Source organism: Anolis carolinensis, unplaced genomic scaffold (genome assembly GCF_035594765.1).
Source record: "Anolis carolinensis isolate JA03-04 unplaced genomic scaffold, rAnoCar3.1.pri scaffold_7, whole genome shotgun sequence".
Taxonomy (NCBI): domain Eukaryota; kingdom Metazoa; phylum Chordata; class Lepidosauria; order Squamata; family Dactyloidae; genus Anolis; species Anolis carolinensis.
The window spans coordinates 15,853,167-15,865,666 of record NW_026943818.1 but is presented as its reverse complement, the minus strand read 5'-3'; the positions used below and the strand labels follow the sequence as shown (position 1 = coordinate 15,865,666).

Below are 12,500 nucleotides of genomic sequence, written 5' to 3'. Positions count from 1 at the left end.
GAAACCTAAACGGCCTGGCACGAATACTAGTGGATCTTTAACAAAGCAGTATATTTTATGGGAGAGTAGATGTTTTTGGGCAACCTGAACAACCCTTCTGACGATCTGCCCTATATTTTGTGCATTGGCGTATCTTCGTTCCTAACAGTCTAACAACCGAGAAACCCAAACGGCCTGGCACGAATACTAGTGGATCTGTAACGAAGACTACTCATGGAAGAACGAGTTGAAAGCAGTATGTCTTGTGCCTTGGGACGTGGGAACGCACCTGCCACTTCCACGATGTCCCCGGGGACGAGGTCTCGGGCCCGGATCCGCTGGACGCCGCTCCGGTCAGCCCGGAGGACCTTCCCCATCTCGGGCTCGTATTCCTTCAAGGCCTCGATGGCGCTCTCGGCGTTCCTCTCCTGCCGGAAAAGAGGCCGGTGTTGGATGTACTTTGCTCGGCCTCTGCCGAGAGGGATCGGACTGGGTGCCCGGCGCAAGTCCTACCTGCCAGACCCCGACCGCGGCGTTGGCGATGAGGATGAGGATGATGACCACGGGCTCCACGAAGGCCGTCACCGTTTCCTCCCCTTCCTCAAACCAGGCCAGGACCTGCGGAGGAAAGAAGCGGCGGGCGTCATGCAAGGCTTCCTTCCTCAAAACAACAACAACAACAACAGATCCGGACGGGATGCTGCCTGCCACCAATAAACAACAATGCAAGTAGATAAATAGGTACTGCTTTGGCAGGGAGGTAAAAGGCGCCCATTGAGCCCAAATGCCTAAATTTTACCAATGGAGTTGAATGCACCCATTAAGCCCAATGCCTACATTTTATGAATTGAGTTCAATGCACCCGTTGAGCCCAAGTGCCTACATTTACCAATAGAGTTGAATGCACCCATTGAGTTCCATGCACCCATTGAGCCCAATACCTAAATTTTACGAATTGAGTTGAATGTACCCATTGAGTTCAATGCACTCACTGAGCCTAATACCTAAATTTTACAAATTGAGTTCAATGCACCCATTGAGCCCAATGCCTAAATTTTACGAATTGAGTTGAATGCACCCATTGAGTTCCATGCACCCACTGAGTTCCATGCACCCATTGAGCCCAATGCCTAAATTTTACGAATTGAGTTCAATGTACCCATTGAGTTCCATGCACCCATTGAGCCCAAATGCCTACATTTACCAATGGAGTTCAATGCACCCATTGAGCCCAATGCCTAAAATTTACCAATGGAGTTGAATGCACCCATTGAGTTCCATGCACCCACTGAGTTCCATGCACCCATTGAGCCCAATGCCTAAATTTTACGAATTGAGTTCAATGCACCAATTGAGTTCCATGCACCCATTGAGCCCAATGCCTAAAATTTACCAATGGAGTTGAATGCACCCATTCAGTTCAATGCACCCATTGAGCCCAATGCCTAAATTTTACGAATTGAGTTCAATGCACCCATTGAGTTCAATGCACCCATTGAGCCCAATGCACCCATTGAGCCCAATGCCTAAATTTTATGAATTGAGTTCAATGCACCCATTGAGTTCAATGCCTAAATTTTACGAATTGAGTTCAATGCACCCATTGAGTTCAATGCACTCACTGAGCTCACTGCACCCATTGAGTCCAATGCCTAAAGTTTTCTAATGGAGTCCAATGCATTAAATGTACTCATTCTGGGAAGGAGGCCAGTGATCCCAATATCACCCAGGCAGTGGTGGGTATCAGGGCTGTAAGACTGATGAAAATAATGTTCCAAAAACTCATTGCAAGAGGATCAATTCCCTCTGGCACCCCAAGACTTGCACCCCTGAGAACGGCGCAAGGCGCACATCCAGGGCCGGGAGGGGAGCTGTCACCTCTAATCACTTCAATGGGTGGAGTTAATCGGTCTGAGAAAACCAACCCTGACGTCTCCGGCCACACCCGTGTTGACCGATGGGGAGGTGGTGCGCGCACGCCCAGGCGCACGGGTGTGAACCCATCAAGGTCCCCTCCCTTGCGCTGCCATCCCATGCCCAGAAGGCACTCATTGAATCCAAAGCCTAGAGTTGACTCATGGAGTTCAATGCACCAATGCATTAAATGTACCCATTGAGTTCAATATACCCATTGAGCTGAATGCGCCCATTGAGTTCAATGCCTAAAGTTTACTAATGGAGTTCAAAGCATCCATTGAGTTCAATATACCCATTGAGCTGAATGCGCCCATTGAGTTCAATGCCTAAAGTTTACTAATGGAGTTCAAAGCATCCATTGAGTCCAATTCCTAAAGTTTACTAAAGGCGTTCAATGCGCCCGTTGAGTTCAATGCACTAATTGCACTCATTGAGTTGAATGTACCTATTGAGTTCAATTCACCCACTGACTTCAATGCACCCCTTGAGTTCAATGCACTAAAGGTACTCACCGAATCCAATGAATTAAATGTACTTAATTGAGTTAGTTAAATATATTCATTGAGTTCAATGCACCCATTGAGTTCAATGCACCACTCAGTCCAATGCCTAAAGTTTACTAATGGAGTTCAATGCATCCATTGAGTTCAATGCCTTGAATGTACCCCCATTGGGTTCAATGAACCCATTGAGCTGAATGCGCCCATTGAGTCCAATCCCTAACGCTTACTAATGGAGTTGAAAGGGTACTCACAAAGGAGACGAAGGCGGCCATGAGGAGGATGCGCACCAAGAGATCCTCAAACTGCTCCAAGACGAGTTCCAGAAGAGACTTCCCTGGGAAGGAGATCAAGGCAGGAAACGTTGGGGATAAGTGCTACCAAACCTCTTGACTTCGACAGTGTGGACACCCTAACTCTGGAAACAGGATCATCGAGAGACCTACCTTCTTCAGCGGGGAGTTCTGCAGGTGTCCGGTGGAAGATCCACAAGCAGCCACAACGGAACAAGAGAAGAGGGAAAAGACAAGGAGTTATGGATTCACAAAGGCACGGACAACATCAAAACACAACACATACCATTCATCATAATACAGTGGTGGTGATATCTCCTCCTACTTCCTCTCAGTCCCAAGGCCTATCTTCTCCAACTTCCTCAAAAACCTAAGTAGAATCATAGAATCATAGAATAGTAGAGTTGGAAGAGACCTCATGGGCCATCCAGTCCAACTTCTCAACGTAGGCCTATCTCCTCCAACGTCTTCTCAGAACTGATGTCTAGTTCCTCCAACTTTCTCTCAGACCTGAGATCTATCTCCTCCAACTTTATCTTAGACCTAATACATGTCTTGAAAAACGTCTTCTCAGACCTGAGACCTATCTCCTCCAAATTCCTCTCAAACCTGAGGCCTATCTTCTCCAACATCTTCTCAGACCTAAGACCTATCTCCTCCACCTTCTTCCCAGATCTGAGACCTATCTTCTCAAACTTCCTTTTAAACCTAATGCCTATCTTCTACAACTTCCTCTAAGATCTAATGCCTATCTTCTCCACCTTCTTCTCAGACCTGAGACCTATCTCCTCCAACTTCCTCTAAGATCTAATGCCTATCTTCTCCAACTTCATCTCAGATCCGAGACCTATCTTCTCCACCTTCTTCTCAGACCTGAGGTCTATCTCCTCCAACTTCTGCTTAATCCTAATGCCTATCTTCTCCAACTTCCTCTCAGGTCTATCGTCTCCAAGTTCCTCTCAGACCTATCTTCTCCACCTTCTTCTCAGAGCTGAGACCTATCTTCTCCAACTTCCACTTATACCTAATGGCTATCTCCTCCAGCTTCCTCTCAGGTCTGAGGCCTATCTCCTCCAACTTCCTCTCCAACTTCCTCTAAGATCTAATGCCTGTCTCCTTCAACTTCATCTCAGACCTAATACCTATCTTCTCCACCTTCTTCTCAGAGCTGAGACCTATCTCCTCCAACTTCCACTTATACCTAATGCCTATCTCCTCCAGCTTCCTCTCAGGTCTGAGGCCTATCTCCTCCAACTTCCTCTCCAACTTCCTCTAAGATCTAATGCCTATCTCCTCCAGCTTCCTCTCAGGTCTGAGACCTATCTCCTCCAACTTCCTCTCCAACTTCCTCTAAGATCTAATGCCTATCTCCTCCAACGTCTTCTCAGACCTGCAGCCTATCTCCTCCAGATTCTTCTCAGACCTGAGGTCTATCTCCTCCAGCACCATGACTGGTCCCTTCCTGCTTCCCATTTCCCCTTTTCCCAGGCTTGGTTCCACCTGGAATGGCCTTGACGTTGGGCTTTCTCCACAGGGATGGACGTGGGAGAGGTAAAGGGAGGGACTGGGTGCTGTGCCTCTTTCCATGGTTTGTTTTCCTTCTCCTCCCCGTGGCCTTTGATGGAGACAATGCACCATTCATGGAGGCGGAGGGCATCCCGGATGTCCTGTTTGCTCTTCCATGAAGGAGCGAGGGCTTCCCACAGGTCACGGAAACCAACGTGGTGGACCCAACTCTGGGACGGGGCCTTCTCAGCAAAGGTCCACCATAACACCAGAAATAAGACAACGGAGCACAGGACAGCCTTTCAAACCAGGAGCAGGATGTCACCCTTATTATAATTACTCAGACCTTGTTGTATGGCCATCTGTGCAGACAGGTTTCGTGGTGTACTTGTGCCAGGCAACAACAGGGTTATACAAGTCGGTTCCTCATTGGGTGTATGTTACAACACGGGTACAGTTTAGTCAAGGGCAAAAACTTACTACTGGCTGTTGGGACATGGACGTGCTGGAGAGGAATAATAATAATAATAATAATAATAATAATAATAATAATAATAATAATAATAATCCTAGACACTTGGGAAGTGTTCGACTTGTGATTCTGTGACACAAAATCCAGCATATCTATCTTGTTTGCTGTGTCATAAAATAATAATAATAATAATAATAATAATAATAATAATAATAATAATAATAATAACCAGTACAAGAAAACCGCACTACAAACTAGAGCTGACAGCTGGCACAACAAAACATTGCATGGAAAGTTCTTTGATAAAATTGAAGGAAAAGCTGATAAGGAGAAGACCTGGCTCTTGTTTGCTGTGTCATAATAATAATAATAATAATAATAATAATAATAATAATAATAATAATAATACATCCTAGACACTTGGAAGTGTTTGACTTGTGATTTTGTGAAACGAAATCCAGCATATCTATCTTTTTTGCTGTGTCATAATAAAATAATAATAATAATAATAATAATAATAATAATAAAAAACATCACAGAGTCCTAGACACTTGGGAAGTGTTCGAATTGTGATTTTGTGATACGAAATCCAGCATATCTCTCTTGTTTGCTGTGTCATACAATAATAATAATAATAATAATAATAATAATAATAATAATAATAATAATACATCACACAGTCCTAGACACTTGGGAAGTGTTTGACTTGTGGTTTTGTGATACGAAATCCAGCATATCTATCTTGTTTGCTGTGTCATAATAAAATAATAATAATAATAATAATAATAATAATAATAATAATAATAATAACAACAACCAGTACAAGAAAACCACACTACAAACTAGAGCTGACAGCTGGCACAACAAAACATTGCATGGAAAGTTCTTTGACAAAATTGAATACGAAATCCAGCATATCTATCTTGTTTGCTGTGTCATAAAATAAAATAAAAATATTCTATTCTTATATTACATTCTTATATTCTTATTCTTATATACTGAGAGAAAAGCTCATGCAGGTGGATAATGGGAACTGACATGTATAGCCCAGGAATGTGCCACATCGTTCCATGCCACAAGTACACAATCAAATCTGTCTGGACAGATGGCCAGGCAGCCAGGCTCTAAAAAGTGACAATAATGGCAATGTTCTGAATGGGCGGACGGACGGAAAAAGGGTTGAGCTTTGGGTCTTTGTGTCCAAAGTCTTCCCAGGACGGCACAGGTTAACTTGTTCCGAGACTCAACTTCTCGGGGGATTAATCCGTCCGTCCGTCCGTCCGGAAGAAAGGAAAGTCGCCTTGCCGGGCGAACTGGAAGCCCCGCTCCGGTGTCTGTTTGACTAATGCTGACATTTCGGGGCCTGCCAAGTCAAACAAGCGTCCTGTTTGCAAAGGGAAACCCCTGGGCCTGGGCCTGGGAGGAGGGCACAGTCCGATCCCTCCCGGCAGAGGGCCAGCCGGCAGGTCCCTTTCACACACCCTCTTCTCCAGCCACTCAGCCACGTACCCTGGGTGACTCGCCCTCCTCCCATCTGCACACTCTGCCCCTCTGGATGCAGCCGAGGATCGCATTGGCCTTCGCTGCCGCTGCATCACATTCTCGGCTCACGTTCAGCAATGAGATCCCGAGATGCTCTTCCATGTGCGCCCACCTGCATTTCATGATTCTCCCTGTTTTGTGAGTCTTGGACTAGGTCTCTCTGTTGTTGTTGTTGTTGTTGTTATATTTGTTGTTATAACCCGAAAGCGGCGTTTTGGTCCCCGAGCAAATCACGCCACAGCCTTGAGCGCACACAAGCCCAAGTGGCGTCAAAGTGCGTTAACCTGACAGTGCAGACACCTCCAGGGAGGGCCTTGCAGGCCCGAAAGGAGAAGCGCAAGGGAGGAGACCGTCGCCTGTCAAGGGAGGACCGAGAGAGAAAGAGCAGAGCCGCACAAGGATAAATTGTTATTGCACAAAGGCCACAACAGGCGCACAAGATGGGCCTCTGCTTTGGCTCATCCGCGGCTTGACAGCTCCAGGATTTCCCAGCCCGGCTGACGTGCAAGGCCGGAAGGCACCACCCGATCCCTCCAGACAGGTGGCCATCTGGACCCTGTTTGAGATCCATGCCACAGAACAGTGGCCGTCAACCTTCCCAACGCCCTCCTAAAGGGCCATCTAGCCCTTCCTTCCTTCCTTCTTTGATCCTGAGCCAGTCCACAAGGACACCGCCCGATCCCTCCCGACAGATGGCCAACCCAGTCTCGGTTATCATAGAAATCCCAGAGATGGAAGGGACCCCGAGGGCCATTTAAATACTGTAAATATAAATACTGTAAATACTGTAAATAAACCTAGTCTGACCCTCGTGTGCCAATCGACAAGGACACCACCCGATCCCTCCCGACAGGTGGCCACCCAGTCTGTGTTATCATAGAAATATAGGATCCTAGAGATGGAAGGGACCCCGAGGGCCATCTGCCCATCAAGGACATCATCCGATCTCTCCCGACAGATGGCCACCCAGTCTCTGCTATCATAGAAGCATAGCATCCTAGAGATGGGACTCCAAAGGCCATCTAGTCTGACCCTCGTGTGCCAATCGACAAGGACACCACCCGATCCCTCCCGACAGATGGCCACCCAGTCTGTGTTATCATAGAAATATAGGATCCTAGGGATGGAAGGGACCCCGAGGGCCATCTGCCCATCAAGGACACCGCCCGATCCCTCCCGACAGGTGGCCACCCAATCTCATCTCCTTCTCTCCCAAGAGATGGCCATCGGGTGGTGTCTCCTTTTATGGCACGAGGGGGTTGGACTGGACGACCTCTGGGGTCCCCCGGGCTCTCGGCAGAGTCCAGGTTCTGCAGGCGAGGGAGACCACGCTTGATGCCTCTTCTTCCCGCTGCCGTGACAAATCCACAAAGCGCCCCGTCGCCATGGCGACGCCGGGGCCCCCATCCACCCGCCCGCCCGCCCGCCCGCCAACTCACACAACAGGTTCGGCTGCTTTCTCGACAACGACAACGGGCACGACAACAGCCACAGCGGGAGCAGCACTCGGGCCAGGCAACGTTAAGGGCCCAAAAACAGGCAAAAGGGGCCGAGGAGCCCTTAGGAGACCCCGAGATGAACGTGAGCCCAGAGCGTGGCGCTGCAGCAAACAAAGCCAACGCGATCTGAGGCCGCATCCATTGGAGTCTAGTCTCTAAGGATGTCATGATATGTATAGTGCATGTGAGAGGGATCTCAGAGTCATAATAGAACCCAAGCTGAGCCCGAGCCCAGAATGTGACGCAGCAGCAGAAAAGGCCAATGCGATCCAAGGCTGCATCCATTCAAATCTAGTGTCCAAGGGACATCCATTGGGAGTCTAGTGTCTGAACACAGTCATTAATATACAGTGCATATGAGAAGAATCTAGGAGTCGTAATATATCCCAAGAGTGAGCCAAGAGTGTGACGCAGCAGCAGAAAAGGCCAATGCGATCCGAGGCTGCAGCCACTGGGGTCTAGTGTCTGAAAAAGAACTCCCTAGTTTCCATCTAAAGTAAATAGTCCATAGGAGAGGGATCTCAGAGTCATAACAGAACCCAAGCTGAGCCTGAGCCCAGAATGTGATGCAGCAGCAGAAAAGGCCAATGTGATCCAAGGCTGCAGCCATTGAAATCTAGTGTCTTAATGGAGTCATTAATACAGGGTGTTTGAAAAAGAACTCTCTAGTTTCTATTTAAAGTAAATAGCCCATAGGAGAGGGATCTAGGAGTTGTAATATAGCCCAAGCTGAACGTAGGCCCAGAGTGTGACGCAGCAGCGGAAAAGGCCAATGCGATCCAAGGCTGCATCCATTGGAGTCTAGTGTCTGAATGCAATCATTAATATAATCCATGTGAAAGGGATCTCAAAGAGTGAATGGACCCCAAGCGGAATGTGAGCTCAGAGCGTGACGCAGCAGCAGAAAAGCCCAATGCGATCCTAGGTTGCATTCATTGGGAGTTTAGTGTCTGAATACAGTCATTAACATATAATCCATGTGAAAGGGATTTCAAAGAGTGAATGGACCCCAAGCGGAATGTGAGCCCAGAGCGTGACGCAGCAGCGGAAAGGGCCAATGCGATTCCCAGGGCCCCTGGCCTTTCTCCGGCCCCGTTTGCAGCTTGAGAGCTGCGACCGCAAGCGCCATCGATCCGGAAAGCGGTTCTCGCTCAGGGCAACGGCCTCCCGCGCTCCCCGGAAACCACAGCGCTTCCTCTGCGCTCTTTGCGAGAGGCTTCCCCTCCTCGTTGTGAGCGAGGGTTTCCTCTCCGCCCCCTTCTGCCACCAAAGCCCTCCCGACAGATGGCCATCCAGATGAGCGGAACGCGAGAGCCTAGTGTCGGAAGGGACCCCAAAGGCCATCCAGTCCAACCCTCTCCTGCCAAGCCAGAAGGCATCACCTTCAAGCTGGGAGTTGTAGTTGCTGGGACTTATAGTTCACCTACAACTCCCAAATGTCTATTTTACGCCAAACTCCACTATTGCGCATCCCTGGAATATTAATCCACTGGAACATTGTGGCGCTATAGTGTTGTATTATTATTGTGCATCCCTGAAATATGAATCCACTGAAACATTGTGGTGCAATAGCATTATATTATTATTGCGCATCCCTGGAATATTAATCCACTGGAACATTGTGCTGCAATAGCATTATTGCGCATCCCTGAAATATTTATCCACTGGAACATTGTCGTGCAATAGCATTATATTATTATTGCGCATCCCTGGAATATTAATCCACTGGAACATTGTGCTGCAATAGCATTATTGCGCATCCCTGAAATATTTATCCACTGGAACATTGTGGTGCAATAGCATTATATTATTATTGCGCATCCCTGGAATATTAATCCACTGGAACATTGTGGTGCAATAGCATTATTGCGCATCCCTGAAATATTTATCCACTGGAACATTGTCGTGCAATAGCATTATATTATTATTGCGCATCCCTGGAATATTAATCCACTGGAACATTGTGGTGCAATAGCATTATTGCGCATCCCTGAAATATTTATCCACTGGAACATTGTCGTGCAATAGCATTATATTATTATTGCGCATCCCTGGAATATTAATCCACTGGAACATTGTGGTGCAATAGCATTAGGGCATTACTGCGCTTCCCTAAAGCCGGGCTTCCTGTGCGCGGCCGAAAGGCATTGTGCGACCCTGTTGTGTTGTTATTTTTGAGCGGCGAAGGCGCACGCAAGGCCGCCTCCCTTCCCCGTCTCCTCCACAAAGAAAAAGAAACCCAGGGAGGATGTGATGACATTCCTCTTCTTTCCAAAGCCTGAGAAAAGCCACTGGACAGCCTCCAGCCGGGCCTCGGACGCTTGGTCGCGGCAGAAAAAGCCGTTTGCAAAGTTGTAATCCGCCGGAAGGAGGACGGCTCTCTCTCTCTCCCGCAAACACGCGTCACGGAAACTCTCACCAAACCGACAAAACAAACAGAATATTATTTTTTTTCGTGTCAGGAGCAACTTGAATGAATACGAGGCTTATCAATTAATGGGCAAGGAGATGAAGACTGGATGGTCATCTGTCGGGAGGGATCGGATTGTGACTTTCTCCCATGTCAGGTTATGGTTGGACTGGATGACGCTTGGGTCTCTTCCAACTCTAGGAGTCCATCCATCCATCTATATATTGATCTAGAAGATATTGGGCTGGATGGCCATCTGTCGGGAGGGATTGGATGGTGTCTTCTAACTCTAGGAGTCAGTCCATCCATCCATCTTATCTACCGGTAGAGAGGGCTGGGCTGGATGACCCTTGGGTCTCTTCCAACTCTAGGAGATCCATCAATCTATCTTTATACCTATCTAGAGGGGGTTGGACTGGATGGCCATCTGTCGGGAGGGATCGGATGGTGTCTTTCTCCCATGTCAGGATGAGGCTGGACTAGGTGACGCTTGGGTCTCTTCCAGCTCTAGGAGTCCATCCATCCATCTATATATTTATCTAGAAGAGCTTGGGCTGGATGGCCATCTGTCGGGAGGGATTGGATGGTGTGTTCATGTCTATATATCTAACTAAGAGGGGCTTGGACTGTATGGCCATCTGTCGGGAGGGATCGGATGGTGTCTACATGTCAGGATGAGGCTGGACTGGATGACCCTTGGGTCTCTTCCAGCTCTAGGAATCCATCCATCCATCTATATATTTATCTAGAAGAGCTTGGGCTGGATGGCCATCTGTCGGGAGGGATTGTATGGTGTCGACATGTCAGGATGAGCTCTAGGAGTCCATCCATCCGTCCATCAATCCATCCACTGCTCTATCTAGAAGGGCTTGGGTGGGATGGCCATCTCTTGGGAGGGATTGGATGGTGCCAAGGCCGGTGTGCAAGCGCATAGGTGTGTGCACACGTTTTGGAGGTCTGATGAGCGAGTGGAGCCTTCCTTCCTTCCTTCCTTCCTTCCCGCACCCCAAAGTACCATGGAGAGCGCCCGAGGAGAGCCGGGAAAAGGGGACGCACGGGCTGCCATGCATGCCGCTTTATTATTATTATTAATAATAATAAGAAGAATATTATTGCTATATGAATAATATATTATTATATAATATATATTATATGAATGAATATTTAAAAAATAATAATAATAAACATTACAACTTGGACCCTCGCTTCGCTTCAGGCACAATGAATAAACAAGTGCAACTTGGGGAAAGGGCGGACAGAATGCCAACCACAACAACAACAACAACAACAACAACAACGATGACCACCAGTATTATTCTTAATGCATTGCTGAGATATTCTAGTATTATTCATAATGCATCGCTGAAATAGTGACTGACAGCTTTGCTTTCCGGACGGGCCCTGCACTGTCCACAAACTTTGCAAACTTTGCTGCTTTGCATATGCAAATATAAGGTCCCGGGGATCATTCAAATCGTGGTCCGGGTGGGGTCAAGGATCGATAAGCAAATGACCAGTCATTCGGTCAGTCCCTCCTCCTGCCCGGCTCCGGGTCGGAAAACTGGCACAACCACGGCTGTTTCTATTACGAGCCTTTTGTTTCCTGCTTCCCTCTCTGGCCCGAACACAAAAGGTCCCGAGCCGGGCCAATCCACATGACAGCCACAGCATGGCATTAAGGCACCATTCGAGCCCTCCCGGCAGATGCCCTCTCTTGAAAGCAAGGATGCCTGCTCTCCTCTCCAGGGAGGAAAGCAGGACTCTGAAACAACAACAACAACAACAACAACAACAACGTGGCCAGACAACAACATGGCCAGACAGCCCGAAAGACTTGCAGCAACCCAATAATAATAATAATAATAATAATAATAATAATAATAATAATAAATAAATAACAATTTAAAAAATAATTAATAATAAAAAATATAAAAATATAAATATATATACAGTAGAGTATCACTTATCCAACATTCGCTTATCCAACGTTCTGGATTATCCAACACATTTTTGTAGTCAATGTTTTCAATACATCGTGATATTTTGGTGCTAAATTCGTAAATACAGTCATTACTACATAGCATTACTGTGTATTGAACTACTTTTTCTGTCAAATTTGTTGTATAACATGATGTTTTGGTGCTGAATTTGTAAAATCATAACCTAATTTGATGTTTAATAGGCTTTTCCTTAATCTCTACTTATTATCCAACATATTCGCTTATCCAACATTCAGCCAGCCCGTTTACTTTGGATAAGTGAGACTCTACTGTAAATATAAAATCGAAATCCAGCATATCTATCTTGTTTGCTGTGTCATAATAAAAGAATAATATTATTTATTATAATAAAAAATAATTATTATATATAATAATTTTATAT

The 12,500-nt window shown here is 46.8% G+C and overlaps 1 protein-coding gene across 1 annotated transcript in view; it reads right to left on the bottom strand.

Moving 5' to 3' along the window:
* Positions 1-12,500, bottom strand: part of atp2a3 (ATPase sarcoplasmic/endoplasmic reticulum Ca2+ transporting 3) — a 33,852-nt gene that overhangs the window by 18,464 nt on the left and 2,888 nt on the right. The window contains exons 2-5 of the mRNA XM_062959731.1: positions 2,843-2,860; positions 2,651-2,733; positions 493-597; positions 269-407 (exon numbers count right to left, since the gene is read on the bottom strand). Of these exons, the coding sequence (XP_062815801.1) occupies positions 269-407; positions 493-597; positions 2,651-2,733; positions 2,843-2,860 (345 nt within the window). The remainder of the gene's footprint in view (positions 1-268; positions 408-492; positions 598-2,650; positions 2,734-2,842; positions 2,861-12,500) is intronic.